This window comes from Ambystoma mexicanum, chromosome 12 (assembly GCF_040938575.1).
Source record: "Ambystoma mexicanum isolate Mex_15411 chromosome 12, UKY_AmexF1_1, whole genome shotgun sequence".
Lineage (NCBI taxonomy): Eukaryota > Metazoa > Chordata > Amphibia > Caudata > Ambystomatidae > Ambystoma > Ambystoma mexicanum.
Window position 1 is genome coordinate 534,053,777 of NC_090936.1, and position 17,393 is coordinate 534,071,169.

General features: G+C 42.7%; 1 protein-coding gene across 1 annotated transcript in view; it reads right to left on the reverse strand.

Annotated features, from left to right (window-relative positions):
* Positions 1 to 528: 528 nt before the first annotated feature.
* LOC138512991 (mas-related G-protein coupled receptor member H-like) overlaps positions 529 to 17,393 on the reverse strand; it is an 80,461-nt gene continuing 63,596 nt past the window's right edge. Inside the window, exon 2 of the mRNA XM_069627707.1 lies at positions 529 to 1,834. Coding sequence (XP_069483808.1) covers positions 812 to 1,786 — 975 coding nt within the window. The 5' untranslated portion in view covers positions 1,787 to 1,834 and the 3' untranslated portion in view covers positions 529 to 811. The remainder of the gene's footprint in view (positions 1,835 to 17,393) is intronic.

The window sequence follows — 17,393 nt, forward strand, 5'->3', positions numbered from 1 at the left end:
GTCAATTCATTATTTCATTGGCTATGTTATGGCAGCATTAGTTGCACCTGGAGTGCAGGGCTGGTGTGTTGCCCGATTGAGACATGTGTCCATGATCATGTGGGGTGTTATGTTACCGGCACACAGACTTTAACCCTAATTAAAGTCCTATAATGGACTGGTGAAAATATGTGCATGATGATGAGATCATCCAAATCCTCTGATCTTCCTTTCAAAGTGCTGCGGCCTATATTTGACTTATGAGAACTGTTTCATTTCTTGGGACTCAACTGCTGCAACTGGCTCTTAATTTACAAACTCAAAACACAGCACCCTGGGCAGAGAGGTCTTCGGTGGTAAGAAACATTTCTATAGTACGCACACCAATTTTTGCTTCCCTCAATACTTTCCTATCCAGTTCGTATTTTCTTGATCTATTTTTTTCTGCATTTTGTATTCCTTTTGATTACAGTGCACCTCCCTAGCTAGCCCCCAGTCCTGACAGTACCAACATCAGCTTAGCCCCGGGTCTTTTCCAGACCTAGCAACTCCCCTGGCTGTGCATGATTTTATGTGGATATTGCATCCTTCAATATATGAAAACGAAATTTTGCTCTTCATACCTATTTGTATTGTATGTTAAACTTGGTAACATATTTTTAAATATGAAGTAATGATCCACCAGGAATAACAAGTCTCTTTACAGTGCATGTTATGATACCTCCGGGTCTGGGTGCTACCAAAAAATAAAATAAATAAATAAATAGATGTTAGCACTACATGCGATTGCTACATGTTAAAGCCTATGAAAGGGTGTAGAGGTTCTCATTGCTCAGTCCGCAGCCGTGGATACATTGGAGTTGAGAGTTTCATTTTGCCACAATGGCATTTCCTGATCACTCTTAAAGACTCTGTGAAGGGCTCCTTTGAGCAAGTGCCTGGATTTTCTTCTCTTCGTCCATCCCACCAGGAAGTAGATGTAGGGGTTGGCACTGCTGTTCATGGCGGTCAAGAACATGTGGGCATAGTAGATGGAAAATCTGGCATACAGGCCCAGTTTGATGACTTGGAAGTATTTCAAAACATTTAATATCCTTGTTGGGAAGGTAGCGACTAGGAAGACAAGAACATTGAGTAGGATGGCCCGATACAGCCTGGTTGGTTGACGCTTCTGGGAGCTCCTTTTGACTTGGATGACTAGCACCAGACTGGACAGAATCATAATTAGGTAAACAACGCCAAAGCCCAGACAAGATAAGAACACAATTACAGCTGTGCAATGTGGGGCCATTGCCGCTTGGTCTTCGGCTGTGCATGTAGAACCCTCCAGAAACGTGACTGCAATGGCAAGCACCCACAGCAAACTACAAGCAATACACGACAGATGCTTGGGTCTTTGGCATTTGTACCAAAGTGGATAAACAACTGAGAGGCATCTTTCCACACTAATGGCTGTCAGAAGAAAGAGGCTGTTGTTATAGCCAACTGTGAAGATCAACTGCAGAGGGAGCCAGAGTGCATGCATGAATGGTGGAATCGCCGCCCCAATGGCAAGCAAAAGTGCATAGAGAAGTTCAGCAGAGATGCACAGGAGGAGGGTGAAGTCAACAAATGCCAGATTCAGAATGTAGACGGTGACAGGGTTTCTCTTCATCCCAAAGCAGAGGAACCAAAACACCACTGCATTGCCTGCTAACCCCGAAAGGCACACAATCTGGGAGGGTAAGGACAGTCCCAGACGCAAGGCAAAGTCGATCTTAGTCCGGTTAAGCATGCCACTGCTTGTATCGTTGGTAGTTTCGGCCATTGTGTGTCTCACAAGAGTTTTAGGTCAGCTCAGTTTCTGCTTGAGGACCTGTCAACAAGAGTGAAAATGGAGACACATTATTGCGTTCCATATTTAACCATGTGTCGTTAAAAATCATTTCTGAATCTGAAAACCGTTTCATCAAATAACTGTTTATTCAGATATAAATAATGATACGGTATCCCAATATCAAAAACATACATCTAAACATAAACTTCTAGAGATATTCAACTAGCAAATGAAAGCTTGGTAGTAGATGTATATGTTTATCCTCTAACTTTCAGCCCTTTCTTATCGGCATGTAGTGCCTTTGGTTTTGTTCTAGCCAGAATGCCTACATACATCCATGGAGTAGAGTGTACCAGGGGTTGGCTTTCTTGCTATTCATTTCATGAACGTCCATTTGCTTATACAACCAAAGATGCAAATAATCAAATCAAACATCCATAGAGCAGCATGTGTGACATTAAGATCAGCTTCAAGATAATTCATCTTTTCCTGTCTAACAGAATGCCATTTCCAGCTAAAGAGATACAGTAGTGTATGTTTTCCTAGCCCCAGTACAGAAATATATGAAGCAAGCATAGCACAGCCACAACTACTGGCTTTTCCTTACAAGGAAGGTATGTATTCGTTGTGGTGGGTGACACTTAAGGGCCACTTTTAAGCTGAAACTATTGTCGTGGTGTAACGCTAGAAGGTAGATCACATGTGAGGAGGGATGCACAGCTAGTGGATGTAGTATCACCCATTGATTGCAATGGCCATGCCAATCCCTGTGGTCATTCCTACTCATTACCCGCCTCTCCCCTTGCAAAGCAATCCTCCTGGATTACTTTGAGCTAGCTAAACCAAGCAGTAATATCAAACTTCAGCCTGCCTGTGTTTTTTCTAATTAGTCTTCTCTGAGTTATGGCTTCATTGCAGATGTAAATGCTTAGTGGTGTAATAAAATTGCCTTAACCAAGTGTGCCTTCCTCGTGATTTGATTTATAAATCTTACTTGTACTGAAGTCATTTTAAAAACAAGCACTGAAAAAAGCAACCGTTTTTACTATAGGTATTAGATAGGATTTTTCCCAGGTACTCTCAACATTTTCCAACTGTTACCATGTTATGGCCAGGCAGTCCAATTACGACAGTGTCTGGTAAATGTCTATCCCCTGCATACACAAAAGCCACAATGTGTGTATCTTTATGACGGGGGACACTGTGTGTGTGCCTGCATGAATGGGTTAGTTTAGTGGAATGTGGGTGACACTGTGCTTGCTGGCAGAGAGAAAGAAGGAATAGTCTTGTAGCTGAAGCTGCTCAATTGCTTGAATCCTCATTTGAGAGCTACGAGATGGTCTTGTTGAAGAGTGGAGGTAGTTGGGTGGAGGTGGAGGTTGGAGCAGGGTGCACTTCTTCACTTGGAAAAGTGGCTTGGACCGAGGCACGGTGGCATCTGAAATAGTCAATCAGGTACTCATACCATTGCCAAGGCGAGTTTATGCCCAGTAAGGTTTCATGGATCCAGTGAGCACAGCATACCAGAATGGCAGCGCGCCCAGTTAGAACTGCAATAGCAGGTTTCATTGGGCCTAGTTAATCAAGCAGTGCCAAATGTCATCATGCACAGTTAGCAAAGAAGTGCCAGTTTGAATAAAGCCCAGTTAGTTCAACAGTGACAGGTTGTATCATGTCCACTTACAACAGCCAATGCAGATTATAAAGTATCAAATGTTTGTTTACACTTTTAACTCATAGAAATGGGATTCACCAACCTGTGAAAATCAGCCCAATGATGTCTCTTCTAAATTGCCTGTACATGGTTCGAGTTCTGACATGTTGGAATGGAGGGACTATGCCTTTGTTCGTGTAACCCAGCTCTCAGTAATTTAAACCCATTTGGAGAGGCTCGCCAGCAACTCACCTCATCTTGAGTCCTTAAAAGGAAAATGTTCTACTTTGAAAAATGTCTTCAAATAAAATGTCCTTCAATAGAAATGTCAAGTTGGACTAACATTGCAGTGCCACCCCCCCTAGTTGCAATGCTGAAAGTGTGAAAGCCACTGGGCTTCCATACCTTTCAACCTTAGAGTCTCCAGGTTAAGTAATGGCAGATATCATTGAAGTTAATGGTAAATCTTTGCAAGGTAAGTAAGAATTGCTTCGATAGTGATAATATTAGTATTGTCTTGTCAAGGGGGCTAAACGTAGGGTCAATGTGGTTGTCACCATTCAAAAGTTAATGAGTTGAGAAAAAGGTTTTCCAGTGGAAATCACTGCTTCTCTATGTGCGATTGGTGCCATGAATGCTGCCAGTTTCAATGTGGCATGGGGATAAACACCTACCGTGGTCCACACTAGTAAATCCCAGGTCTATCAGGCGCAGCAATACCAGGAGCATAATGAAAACTGCAGGAAGCAGGAGCCACTCAACAACTTAGAAAGAAAACATGTTGTCACATTGAAGCCCTATCTCACCGGTTTTGGTTTAGGCACACAGTATAAAGTATACGAGAAAATTACTTGGTGCTAAAAGAATGATTAATATTAAAAGTATATCTTATCCAAGTTAGAGGCACTTTATATGAAATGTGTACTGCAGCTTTTCACATTAAGCCTTCAATACGCATATTTTATAGCTGGGAGATTCACTACTTTCATTCCAACAGCCATTGCTTGCTCCACAACACTGCAACACGCGTCCCTCGTTTTTCAGTTTTATTGGAACAATCCAGTTGCTGTTTTAGATTCTATGGCGCAGCCACCAATGGAATTTGGAATGTGTCTGTGTCTGCAAGTAGCCTTGACAGTGACCACACATATGGCAACAGCAGTGATGAGCAGAGGGTGAGCCCAGCCTTTAGGGAGTGACACGCCTCTGGGTGATTGGTGGCTCAGATTTATACCTGTTGAAGAAGGCACAGTAACAACAACACGCAACACAGCTCAAAAGGGAGAACCAAATCAATGTACTAAGAAGATAATTAAAAGCAGGCCTTAAAAGGCACATTTGACAAACACCCTTTTGGGCTTCGAGGGACTGTACGCACCCGTGGTTGGGGGCTGGCTTCGCGGGGGGTGCCCGATAAGACAAACCCACCAAATATTTGGAAATGAATAGAACATTGAAACTGACACGCATGCGTTGTGGAAAATGTCAATTTCACAGAGGGACCACCATGAACTTTAGGCTTTCTTAAGGGGAATTAGAATATGTATTTGAGTAGCCCTTCAACGGTGCCAAACAATACTCCAGGGCCTTTATTTATTAGCCACCAGAGAAAATGCTCAGAATTCGATTATTTTAACAGAGAAAGGATATAAGGTAGACAAAGAGAAATTGCAGTACTGCCAAGAAGAGGTTTTGTACATAGGTCAGTTCAACTCACATGAGGGAAACAAGGTTACGCCTGCAAGAGCTGAGGCGATTTTGAAAACATCAAAACCGCACACAATAAAGCAAATGCAAGTTTTTAGGACAGGACAATTGTGTTAGAGCATGGTTATTTGATTATAGTTCATACACAAGGCCCTTGTTGCAGGCCCAGAAAAAGGCACAAGTGAATCAGGAAACAATTGAATGGACTGACGAGATGGAGGATGGGTTTTATTAATTAAAAAAGGCAATATGCACAGGAATTCTCAATTATTCTGAGGAGTTCTTTTTATTCTCGCACACGATTGGGACATTAATGACAGCAGTTCTCACACAGAGAACTACCTTGGGTTACAAACCTTTAGCATATTACAGTGGGATTTTGGACCCAGTAATGAGGGGTCACTTCCCTTGCAAACAATCGTTGGCTGCAGCCACATTTGCTATTGAGAAGACTGCAAGCATAGTGATGGGGTGTTCCATGACATTATTTGTTGAGCATGCTTTGTTTGCTGTTTTGAGGAAACCAAAGGGTACACTGACATCTCAAAGAGCTTCTGCTTATGAGGTGGTCATTTCAAATCCGACAATCAAAATAGTCAGGTGTAAAATGGTGAACCCTTCCACGTTTGTAGCTGAACCACTGGCAGAGGATGAACAAGTGCATGATTGCTCAAACTATAAGGAATTCTATGAGGAGATACCGAGGGTGAAGGATCGATCAAACTGATGGAAACAGGCAATCAGGTGCCACTGTAGTAATGCATAGGGCTAATGGTGAATTTGAAGTGATGACAAGTGCAAGACTACCGTCTCACTTTTCAGCACAGGCTGCAGAATTAGTGGCCCTTACTGTCACGCTTGAGAATCACACAGACCAGGAAGTAACAGTGTACAGTGACTCTGCCTATGTGACATCAACCATGCACGCAGGATAAGCACATTGGAAAAGGAGGGGCTACCACTGAGCGGACAGCACTCCAGTGCAACACTCTGCATTATTAGACAGGCTTATTAAAGCACTACAAATCCCAGTAGCCATCGCAATAGTAAAGTGTGCCACGCACATTAAGAGAACAGACTTTATTTCACGCAGAAACCAAGCCACGCATGAAGAGGCAAAAAGGGTTGCATATTCAACTGATATAATGTGTTTTGATACAAATGATGTGAAAGAGAAAATTGTTGTGATGATGGTTGTGAATGAAAGCTTTAACCACTTATCGAGAACGCAATTTATATAAGTTCAAAGTGAAGCGACACAGGAAGAGAAAGACCTGTGGACATGGAGGGGGTGTCCCTTAACCCCTTCTGAGGCATTGTGTCAACAAGACTGCAGTGGTAAACCGGTGATGCCTGTAGCCTTATTAGGGGTGGCGCTAGAACAGCTACACTACCCTGCGCATGTCACTAGAGACAGCCTCGCAGCAACCATTGCGGAGGGCTGGTCAGTACTGAACCTGTTAGAACACGTTGCTTTGTAAATTGCATTGTATGTCAAAAGTTTACTTCTGGGCACATGCTGCGAACAGTCAGAGGAGTAATTCCTCGACTGAATGGTCCTTTTCAGCATTTACATATTGATTATAGTGGATATAGGTATACGATACTGCTGGTGTGCCCCTTCTCAAGGTGGATCCAGGACGGTCCATGCACATACCCTGATGCCACTTGCGCTGTGAAGTTTTTAGTTCAAAAAGTATTTCCCAGATGGGTGTATGCGAGGTGCTAAAATCAGACAATGGCCCCCATTTTGTGAATGAGGTATTTGAGCAAATTAGCTTATTACTTAGTATTAAGCACAAGTTTTCTTCTGCTTATCACCCGCAAGTGAATAGGCTATGTGAGAGACTCAACAGTCTGCTCAAAGAGAGAATAGCTAAGCTGAAATAAACACTGAAAAAGGGGTGGCTGCATTGCCTGCCCCTTGCATTATATGCATTGACAAATCAGCCCGGCTCTGGCCATCACCTCACACCCCATGAACTAATTACAGGGAGGTGAATGAGAACACCTCTAACTCCTCAATCGAAGACTCAAAGTGATTCCCAGACTACTGCAGTATTGTTAGGAGATGAGCTATGTGCGTACCTAACCCCAGTTTAAAGAACTATGTTTACTTAGACTATTTGCTGGAGATAAGGTTTTAATCAGAAATTTCACATAAAAGTGGCACAAGCCCCGTTTCAGCGGCCCTTTCGTTGTGGAGGACATTACTCCATCAGCACAGACTACTTCTTGCTGTCTTCATATTTATACTCAGAGCTTACCCTGCTCTTGTTGGGTGGAGCACTGATATAAGTGCTTTTATCCAGGGTCCTAAGAATGGCCCAACCTTGAGACGTTTACTGGCAGCAATTATAAGACAGATCGGCCTATTACCTGAACATTTTACTGAAGGTACAGATTAACCTTTCTAGTGACGATGCCCACAAGCTACTTGTTATGATCCTTTACTATTTGTTTCAAGTTCATCCTTATGTTGTTTGGAGGAACACCAACACATTTGTGTTTATAAAAAATCCTATAAACCATCCAGCAATCAGCCAGATACTTGTGGAAATCATAGAACAGATTCAACAACTACCAGAGCATCTGAAAAAGTTTGCCTGAATAAAACGAGTTTTCCCTTCCTTAAAAGTGATCACAGGCAAACATGTGGTCCATAGAGCATATTTCAGACCCAGAAAGTGAGCAGAGTCAACGACGAGTGGAAAGGCGTCGATGGTGGAGCCTCATTTATTGGTGCATAATATATGCTTGCTCTACTGTTATCATTGTTTTTCTAATACTGCTAATTTATACTGTGTATTTTATTGGTCCCAAGAAAGCAGTGGTCCCTTTGATTCTTCCCACTCCAGTTACCTTGGCAGAACTAGACATTGTAAGATAGCCAAGGCCTTATGTAATTGTCCCTACTCCAATAGCTCATATGGAGACACCTAATCCTGTGGCAATTGTCCCTAGAAATCTTTATGCAGGAAGGACTCTCATAGATATCCTTACTGAGTGCCAGATACAGATTCTGAGAAAGAGATAGACAAAGAAAGAGACCTAAGGGAAGTGAAAGGGAGGATGATTATGAATGGAACAATTATTTGGACAGTACAGCACATTTGGGGAACACCATGTGGTATCAGCACATGAAAGAGGTGGTAAAGAGAACTTCTGAGGAGGATTGCTATGTATGTGCACTCCTGGCTTATGCTATGGCAAAGTCTAAGTTATTCATAGCTATCGAAATAGATGTTCAAATGTCTCATTATCTTACTCACCTTGCACTCTGCCATACAAGAGGTCAATTCCAGGGTCAAAAGACATCCTTTGTATGGGTGACAGAATGGTCAGCACCAGATGAAGATGATTATGTCCAAGATTTAAAGATAAGAGCGAAAGCACGCACCAAAAATCATGCGATAAGATATGAACAGCCTGGAATGAAAGGAGGAGGAATCAGATGAGAAGTAAACAGAAAACTCAACTGTCAAGGGAAGACTGATGAAGAAATTCAAAGCTGCAAAGAAAGATCTGGGGAACAGTGCTTTCTCCAGATGGATCAAAAGAAGGTGTAGTCATATGCAGAGCTATGGCAGTAACTGGTCAACACAAGACAGTTACTGAGCAAGTGAAAAATAGATGCAACTCATCAAAACACTACACCTCTAAAGGTATTTGTGGTTGTGTCATTGTATTTGTGTGATCTTTGTGTTGTGAGTAGCTTTCCTATATATTTTCTTTACTGTTCTGTGTTGGAGAGAGGTGGTGGTGTTGTTAGTGGCGAGAAAGGTTGGTGCTAGTGGTTTAACTTGTAGGGTTTGGAATATTGAGATATCAAGGTTTATCTCTGCGTGTTGTATATAGTTCTTTTAGAATAACATTAAGGAATATGGATGTTTGTGTGGTCGCTCGCACTACAGTTTCCTGTACTGGGGTGAGGGTGTGCCTGGATGTGGCAGGTCTAGGGTTTGGGCATGGCAAGCCCTTACAGAAGGAGCAAGGCTTTTATATAGATGGTTTTATGGGAGTTAGTAAAGTCTATTGCTCTTTAGGAGCATGTGGTGCTTGGGTGTGGCAGCCCTTAGGTCCTTGGGGGCAGACCAGGACATAAGAAGACATTGTTCCTCGGTATGTAAGTTCCTTGTGCACACATGGAGAGTTTCTTTTATCTTCTTTTAAGGAAGGAGATGTGTTGTAGCCTAGCACCTAACCTTGCTGTAGTGCTTAGCTTTATATCTGCAAGATGAGCTGTGTATATGTGTGTAAGAGTAGTGGAGCTTGGAGTGTTGGTGTGAGGCCTGGAACAGAGGGAACATGAGGGTTTCAGGAATGACATTTGGAGAGGGCAGGGAGAGAGCCAGCGGAGGTAGAAGCACATTACCTTATCTCCAGTCTTACCTTCCTACTTTGAACTGTAACATTAAAGAAGCTTACCTTTTCAAAAAATAAAAATAAAATAATAAAATAAAAAGGAAAATGGATGCAAACCTCTATAGCCAAGGATTGCAAAGTTGCTGGCATGGGTCGAAGACAAAGGAGGTTCATTGCAGATAGTGCCTTTGGCTAGTGCAGAACTATGCTTCAGAAACAATGGCATGTGAAAAGTTGGAGAGAATCAGCAGTGCGGACAAATCTTTGAAATACCAGGAATGAAGGACGGGACAGTAGTGATAATGGATCACTATTGCGTGGCGGATCCAGAGCATACATGAAGCTGCCCAGAGATTGGGGAGGACTGTGTTCTATCGTGATTGTTCATGTCCCAGCATTGGTGATTCCAGAGAGTGATCTGAATATTGGAGAGTTTCCAAAGGCAGATGCTCACCTGAAGAAAAAGAGATCTGCTGAACTCCTAAATCAAATGAAGAGAGAACAATATTGTTCAGCCAAATCAATAGAAGCCTTTGATGCTATTCCATATGAACACAGATTGTTCAGCAAGACTTCTTCAAATTGTACTATTGTCTTTATGCCTGGGATCCAGACAATGGCAAATATCAAATGGTTACAGATAAACAGATGGGAGCTTTTGCAGATGATCAACACCACTATAAAATGATTCAATGCTATCAAGGAGGAGCTGAGAGCCATAAGACTGATGCCACTTCAGAACAGATATGTCCAGGACATGATCACAGCTATGGATGGAGGTGTTTGTGCCGAAATCGGAGAATCATGTTGCACATTCATACCTTCTCACGATGAAATGAATGGTACCTTTACATAGGCCATAACGATGCTGACAAACTTACACCTCAAGATGGAAGACAAACTGGAAGACATTGATGATGACAGCTAGTTTGGATCAATCTTCTCATGGGTTCCAAAATGGATGGCGAATATCTTCAAGTTACTTGGAGCCCTGTTGGTGATGACCATTTTGGATTTTGTGTGATCAGGATAATAATCACACAATGCAAGAAGACTGCAAAGAAAGCAATAGGAATGAAGATTGTGATTGATGTCGAATCAGGATTTGAACAAAAAGAGCTAACAGATGAAGAAATCAGAGACTATGTGAAGGCCAGCATTCATGCACCTGAGGGAACGAAGTTCCTGTACCCAAATGACCACAATAAGTATGTGGGGAGATGGATCTATTGCAGTCCCAATGGACAATGCATGCTTATGACTTGGAGTGTTGATGAGCATGTGAAATCAGCAGGATACCTGAAGGGAGTCATAAAGATATGGGTCTGAAAGAAGCACTTCTTCAGACGAGAATGTCTTGATATGAAGATTGATGAGAGAGTGGTCGATGAATCACCCAAAGGGGGGAGTGTAGATGAGGAGTCAAGTACCCGCACCAAAAGCTCTGCCCCTGTGTTGCCTATATGTTGGGAACCAGAAATTGAGACATGTGCAGTACCAGTGAGGATACCTGTACCGCACAGAATCTTTGAAACAAGGTATCCATTGAGAAAAACCTATATGCATACAGAAAGAAATAATGGCCTTTTGGACAAAGTTCCAGAGGAAGTATGAAAATGAGTGGAAAAGAAGACTAGTGACGTCATGCGGAGCAGAGCTGACGCACCCAGAAAAGATGCACGAGGTAAAAGAACATAGACATTTGATAAGATCTGAAGACAAGTTGGTAAAGATGAGCAACATTTCGGGCTCGAGATGAAGATACTCATGCTACAGAAACAGTGAAGAAAATGCAAAATCAGTTTACACTTGTACAGACACAGTAATGCAAGTAGACAAAGCGATCTTAAGGCTAGCTACGCAGTGAATAGTTGCGGTGATGTACCAATATACCTATAATACATAGGAATGTATAGAACCTGGATATTCCACAATGCACTTTAAGAAAGGCTTGAAATCCCATGATTGTAAGAGGTTTTTCAGTGTGGCCCAATTGAAAAATAACTAGTGGCGAAGGAAAAATACAAGAAAGGCTTGGCTGGCCCAGCACCAAGAGGTCGAGGCCACTGTGAGCCTGGTTTCCCATCCAGTAGTTACATGAATGTGAGAAAGAAACAAACTTCTCTTGAGGTGAAATGGAAAAACACTGAAGGCGTGAAGAGTTCATCATTTAATAATATTAAATGTTGAAAAGAGCTTGAAAATGCGGTCTCCAGTCACATGGTCATATCAAAATAGACATTGGGTAGAGCTACACCGAAACCAAGAAGATACTCCCTTTTATTCTCAGGCACAGAGAGCTTCAGCAAGGTCAAGTTCAAAGACTTAATTGACTACAAGAGTGATGATAGATGTTGGGCTGATTGGGAGGGGAGGCATGATCACGCCAACCCTCCCTGCACCTTCTATGGTAACCCGCGTGCTGCTAGGGTGTGGAATATTCCAGAAGGGTACAAGAGTTCCAAACCAATTGTTGAGGGCCATGAATCAAAGAGCCCTATAGTTTGTGTAACCAATAAGGTGTTGAGTAATAGTACAACACGGAAGATGACTTGCACTTGGGATGGGCTTAGTTGCCCACCTGACAGTAGAGACCCAATCACAACCCCCGTCAGTATGGAACATATACTTAGATGTTCCTTGTAAGCCTATCACATCCTCAAGTAGGTTTTTGTAGTTTGCCACATAGTGTGACGTCATTGATGATGAGTTTTGACTATAAGAGTTGTGTTTTTTATAATATGCATTCAGAGAAATCGAGCGAACGTCCGTTGATGTCCGTTGTAACTCCCTGTTTTAGATAAATGCAAATAAAACAGACCAAGTTTTGGCAACTTCCTGAGTTGGTTTAATTATTGATGTTTGAGTAAATTCTGCATCCCCATCCATCTTTAAGTATTGCTACCTCGTCTTAAAGGGCCATAGGTCTATGGGTTCAGTTTGCAGAAATAAGCCTAGGAAAGAAGTATAACTGAGAGAAAGTTGGTAGGGAGCGCAAGGAAAAGTTTGGGATTGAGAGAGGGACGGATGTACATGGCGGGATCCAAGCTAGTTTTGTGGTGATGGTACGATGTCTTTCAAGTGCAATGTTATAAAAGTGGTTGGAAAGTTAATCTCAGAGAGCATCTAGGGGAATTGAATTCCTCTAGGATTTTAGTGGAGTTAACTGCATGGATTGTTGGAGTTGGGGATTCGGTTTCCATAGTGGTTTATTTTTGGCTTTCTTGATTTTGTACAGATATGCCCTGTTCAGTCTTGCGAAGGCTGTTTTGTTTTGTGGGTAGGGTTGGTCCTCCAAGTTCGCTTTAGGTAATGTTCGAAGGTTTTGAGAGCTGTGAGGGAAAGGGTGTACCACTTTTGGTATTGTAGGGAGGGGGAACGGTTGGTTGTGAGGGGGATCATATCTTTGGAGAACCATTGGTTGAAGAGGTTGATGGAGGGGTGTCCTTCCTTTCGAAAGAGAAGAGGTAGTGTGTGAAGTAGGTAATTGGCCAGGTCTGGGTTGATGACTCTCCACCACCGGCTAGTGTTTCTGAACAATTAGGGCTTACATGGCATTGGCTGTTAGGCTGGGAAGGACCTCAATGGTAAAGTAAGTAATTACTTTGTCACACCTGTCATGGCATACCTATTAGGCACAGGAGAGGGGCATAGGGTACATTGTGCTCATACGTCATGTGTAAGCAGAGGGCAATAGTAAATCTGGGGTGAACAAATAATAGATATCTAATATTTTCACTGGGCCTCAACCACACTGGCAGCTATATATACAACTGGATACACATGGTTTATGTCATGTGGCTTTGCTTTGCCAATTTTAAACTCAGAACTGCAAGCTCTATAATACAAGGTACACAAACTTATGAGGGCAAATTTTGCCCAGACGAAGCCTCACACCACAACTCAATACTTGTTCACCATTCCATACACACCATTGCACAGGAGTGTAATGTTAAACTCACATCATGACAGTTAAATCAATGGCATTAAGGAAACAGGATTGCTAAAATACTATGGCTGATCTAGTACATAAAAACTTGCTCTTACAGAAGTTAAGCAATGTGGGTTAAATTAAAGGACAGATTATCCTAGGAAAGGAAAATGGTTACCCATTGAAGATCCATATTGCAAGACAGGCTCATGTACTTCCCGATGGGCAGAATGTGCCCTAATCTGGGTCAGGATGCGGCTGATGGTGGTGGTCCTTTATGGTACAAGATAGAGGATTGGTCTTTTTTAGCTGCCGGGGGCAGAGGGTTTGGTATAGGCCAGAGGGACTGGTGTGAAGAGGAGTATATATCATACTGCACCTCATCATACTCATACGTAGACTGTTGCATCCTGATGCACTTTGAGAATAATATTGAATTGAATAGATCTATGAAAGCAAGTATGGCAAGCACATAAGCTACAATTATCTCAGCTGTGTGAGAAAACATATTAAAGTGTTGACGTACTTCAATAGCCTGGGCTGTGGTGTAGCCTTCCTGTAAAAGATCCACGTGCAGGCAGAGAAGGCTGAGAAGCTAGTGGGAATGTGGGTGACGAAGGTCTACTGCTTGTCTTATAGCTCTGGATCTTTATTTATTTATTTATACGTATTTGTTAAGCGCGCATCAGCCCGGGGGCATCGTGGCGCTAATCTGGCCATCTTTCAGGATGGTGATTGAAAAATTCATAGGAAACTACCTGTAACTGTGCTCATCTCCACCAACGGTTACAAGGGTAGTGTAGCTAATATAAAAATTATGGTTAAAAACATCTGTACCCATTATTGCAATTGTTTGCACCAAACTGGGTGTAGTAGCATATTCAGAAACACAGGTGGGTTTCTGATAATGAAAGGGGACTTCCAAGAAATGTTCAAGAAACTATTCTTGAAAGATCCAGGGCTAGGAGCTATATGATGTGCCGTAATAGAGCAGCAAGGTCGCTTAAAAATCTGAGCAAGTAATAACCTCTCTATGATGTCTTGAGGTTGCAACACCCGAATGGGAGAAGTTACACGTGACATTTGGCAGCGCATGGCATGTACTCAAGCTGGGTTGAGACAAAACTGCACTAACCACTACCTCGGTAATATATTGCTTTCAGACCACACACTAGCGAGTCTAGATTTGGCCCCCAATTACTCCCTGGTCAGGTCATTCAACTGACATAAAAAAGACATAACAAATATCACTGAAGAAATGCCGGTATTCACAAGGAGTAACAGAAACAGAGAGATTCGTGATTCTACAGTGTCAGAGGCCCTACAGTGCTGCTTGTGCTGCTATGTGGTATCGTGACAAACAGGAAGCAGAAAGAGAAGAGGGAGGAGATTCAAAGTATGCAGCTAGGAGAATAAGTAAAAAGAAGGTCGGTTTAGGATGCCTGCAGACTCAAGGTGATCACCTGAGTGGAAGAAATGTGAACTAAGCACATCTTTGAGTGGCAGGGTGAAATATGCTCTGTTCAAACTACAGACAAACTACTTCAAACAGAGAGAATGACAGGGGGTACTCTACTTGCTCACAGAGTGAGTTGTATGTGGAGTGATAGAATGATACCAGCAATCCAGTTGTTATCAGGTGAGGTAATGGGTGCTGCTTTCAGAATCATTGCAGGATTCAGGAACTTCGACTGCAACCTGTTCACATCAGAAGAGGATACAGGGAAATTATTACAGATTATGCTCAACGGTATAACTTGATGAGAGAAGGTAGCAAGTAGCAACTAATGCTGCTGGACTCAGATAAGGCTTTGACAGAATTGAATGAGATATTTCTTCACCCTCATGGAAGCATGTACTCTGGTGAGAAATACTTTGCATTGACAAAGCGCCTCTGTATGTCCCTATCTGCACCTGTGTGAATGAATGACCTGCTTTCCCTGCCATTTGAAATGAAGGGGAACATGGCAGAGTGCCCCCTTTTGCTTATGTTGTTTATCATGGAAATGTACCGGTGAATGAAAGATGATGAAACACATAAGTGGTGGAGCATGTGGCCTGCAGGTGGGAGGGGAATTGTAGAGGTTCTGGCTCTATGCTGAAAACCTGCTTTTAGTGGTGAGGTATGTATCATAATGATAAAAGGCCACCTTGGAGATAACTGGAGACTTCGGAAACATTTCTGGAAATTGGATCAACTAGAATACGATGGGGGTCCTCCCACTCTATCGAAAGGAGGTGGACAAGCTGGGATTCGAGTGGTGCCCCAGGACATTTACATATGATGAGTTATAGCTGAAGGGGCAGGTGCCAGGATTGATGTGGTTAAACATCGACATTTTGATTTACAATCTGAAGACTGCAGTTGAAAGGTGGGCTATGGCCCAGCTTTCTTTGCTGGGCAAGATCAATTAAATCAAGATGGTTTTGGCAAACTATGTTCTTTTAATATGTCACCTGTCCATGCCGAGCAAGGTGCACAGAGACCGTAAATGATCTCATGCTGAAATTCATTTAGGATAATATACCTGCACACATTGCTTTGGGTAAGCTACAGAGGTCTTAGATATCTGGCAAGTTTGGCCAGCCAGACTTTGAAAAGTATCAGTTGGCATTTGCCTCCCGACATCTAGGTGGGTGGTTCCTAGAAACCATTAGGGTGGACCTGACGAAACAAGCCCCTAACTGCTACCTAACAATACTCACTGTAGAGGGGGGCCACGGGCCAGTAGATGGCCCCAGTGAGTGGTCCACCATCTAATAGGCCGCCACTTCACCTGCTTAATGCCTGGGTAAACATCATCATTACCTTTTCATTATCCCTACATCTTTTTTCGAAACAACTGCCCCACACTGTATACATTCCCCTTACTTAACTATTAATATTCACTTTAACTATTAAACTACACAACTATAATCATAAACATGCACCTAAATATACATTTAGACCTATACAAACAATAACATATACAAACATATCACTTTACAGGAGCGTGACTCCTGCACTCAGCCACCGCTTTTCAGTACTTCTGGGTGCAGTCTGTTGGTGGTGGTTGGTGGGATGGGGGGTCTGCCCCAGAAAGCAATAGGGGGTGAAATATGCTCTGTTCAAACTACAGACAAACTACTTCAAACAGAGAGAATGACAGGGGATACTCTACTTGCTCACAGAGTGAGTTGTATGTGGAGTGATAGAATGATACCAGCAATCCAGTTGTCATCAGGTGAGGTAATGCCCCACCGGTCTGCTGGTCTCCATCCAGCTGTTTTTTCTGGGTAGCCCGGTCCACCACAAGGGACCACCCAACCCCACAACACACGCAGCCTGCATCAGGTTATTGTACTAGATGGCCCCCATGCCTGGAGAGAGCCCACAATAATCACTGCCATGCCCCATGGCCTCTTGGGTGGCCCTATGTCCATTGTTTTTCTAACCGTCCCCTGGGTAATCTTCACCTCCCTGTCTCAGCCCACTCCTGAGCAGGGGCCTCTTTCCTTTGTTTTCTTTTTTCCCTTTATTCCTTTGACATTTCATGCAGTTTCATTTTGGCCTGGATGGCTCAGTTCCAGTACAGTAAACACAACAAACACTACACTAAATAAAGTATTTTAATTCCCACCGCCAGGTGTCTGCATCTTTATTTCTATATTTTCCACAGGGGACAAGCATGTAGCCCTTCTTAGCGGGGCACACGTTGGGCCCTGGACTTCATTATTCTCGAGAATAGTCTAGAAATACGATATCAGGAATAGCCAAACAGTAGAGTGTCAGGGTGTTTGCTCTAATAAATATACAGGTTTTCCTCAGGTTCTTCTTTATTTATTCATATATATATTTATATAGCGCCGAAAGCCCACAGGTATCGGGGCGCAAAAACACATAGACTTAAGACTAAACATAAAAATGAACAGGACAGATTGTCTATCTCACTCATGGTACA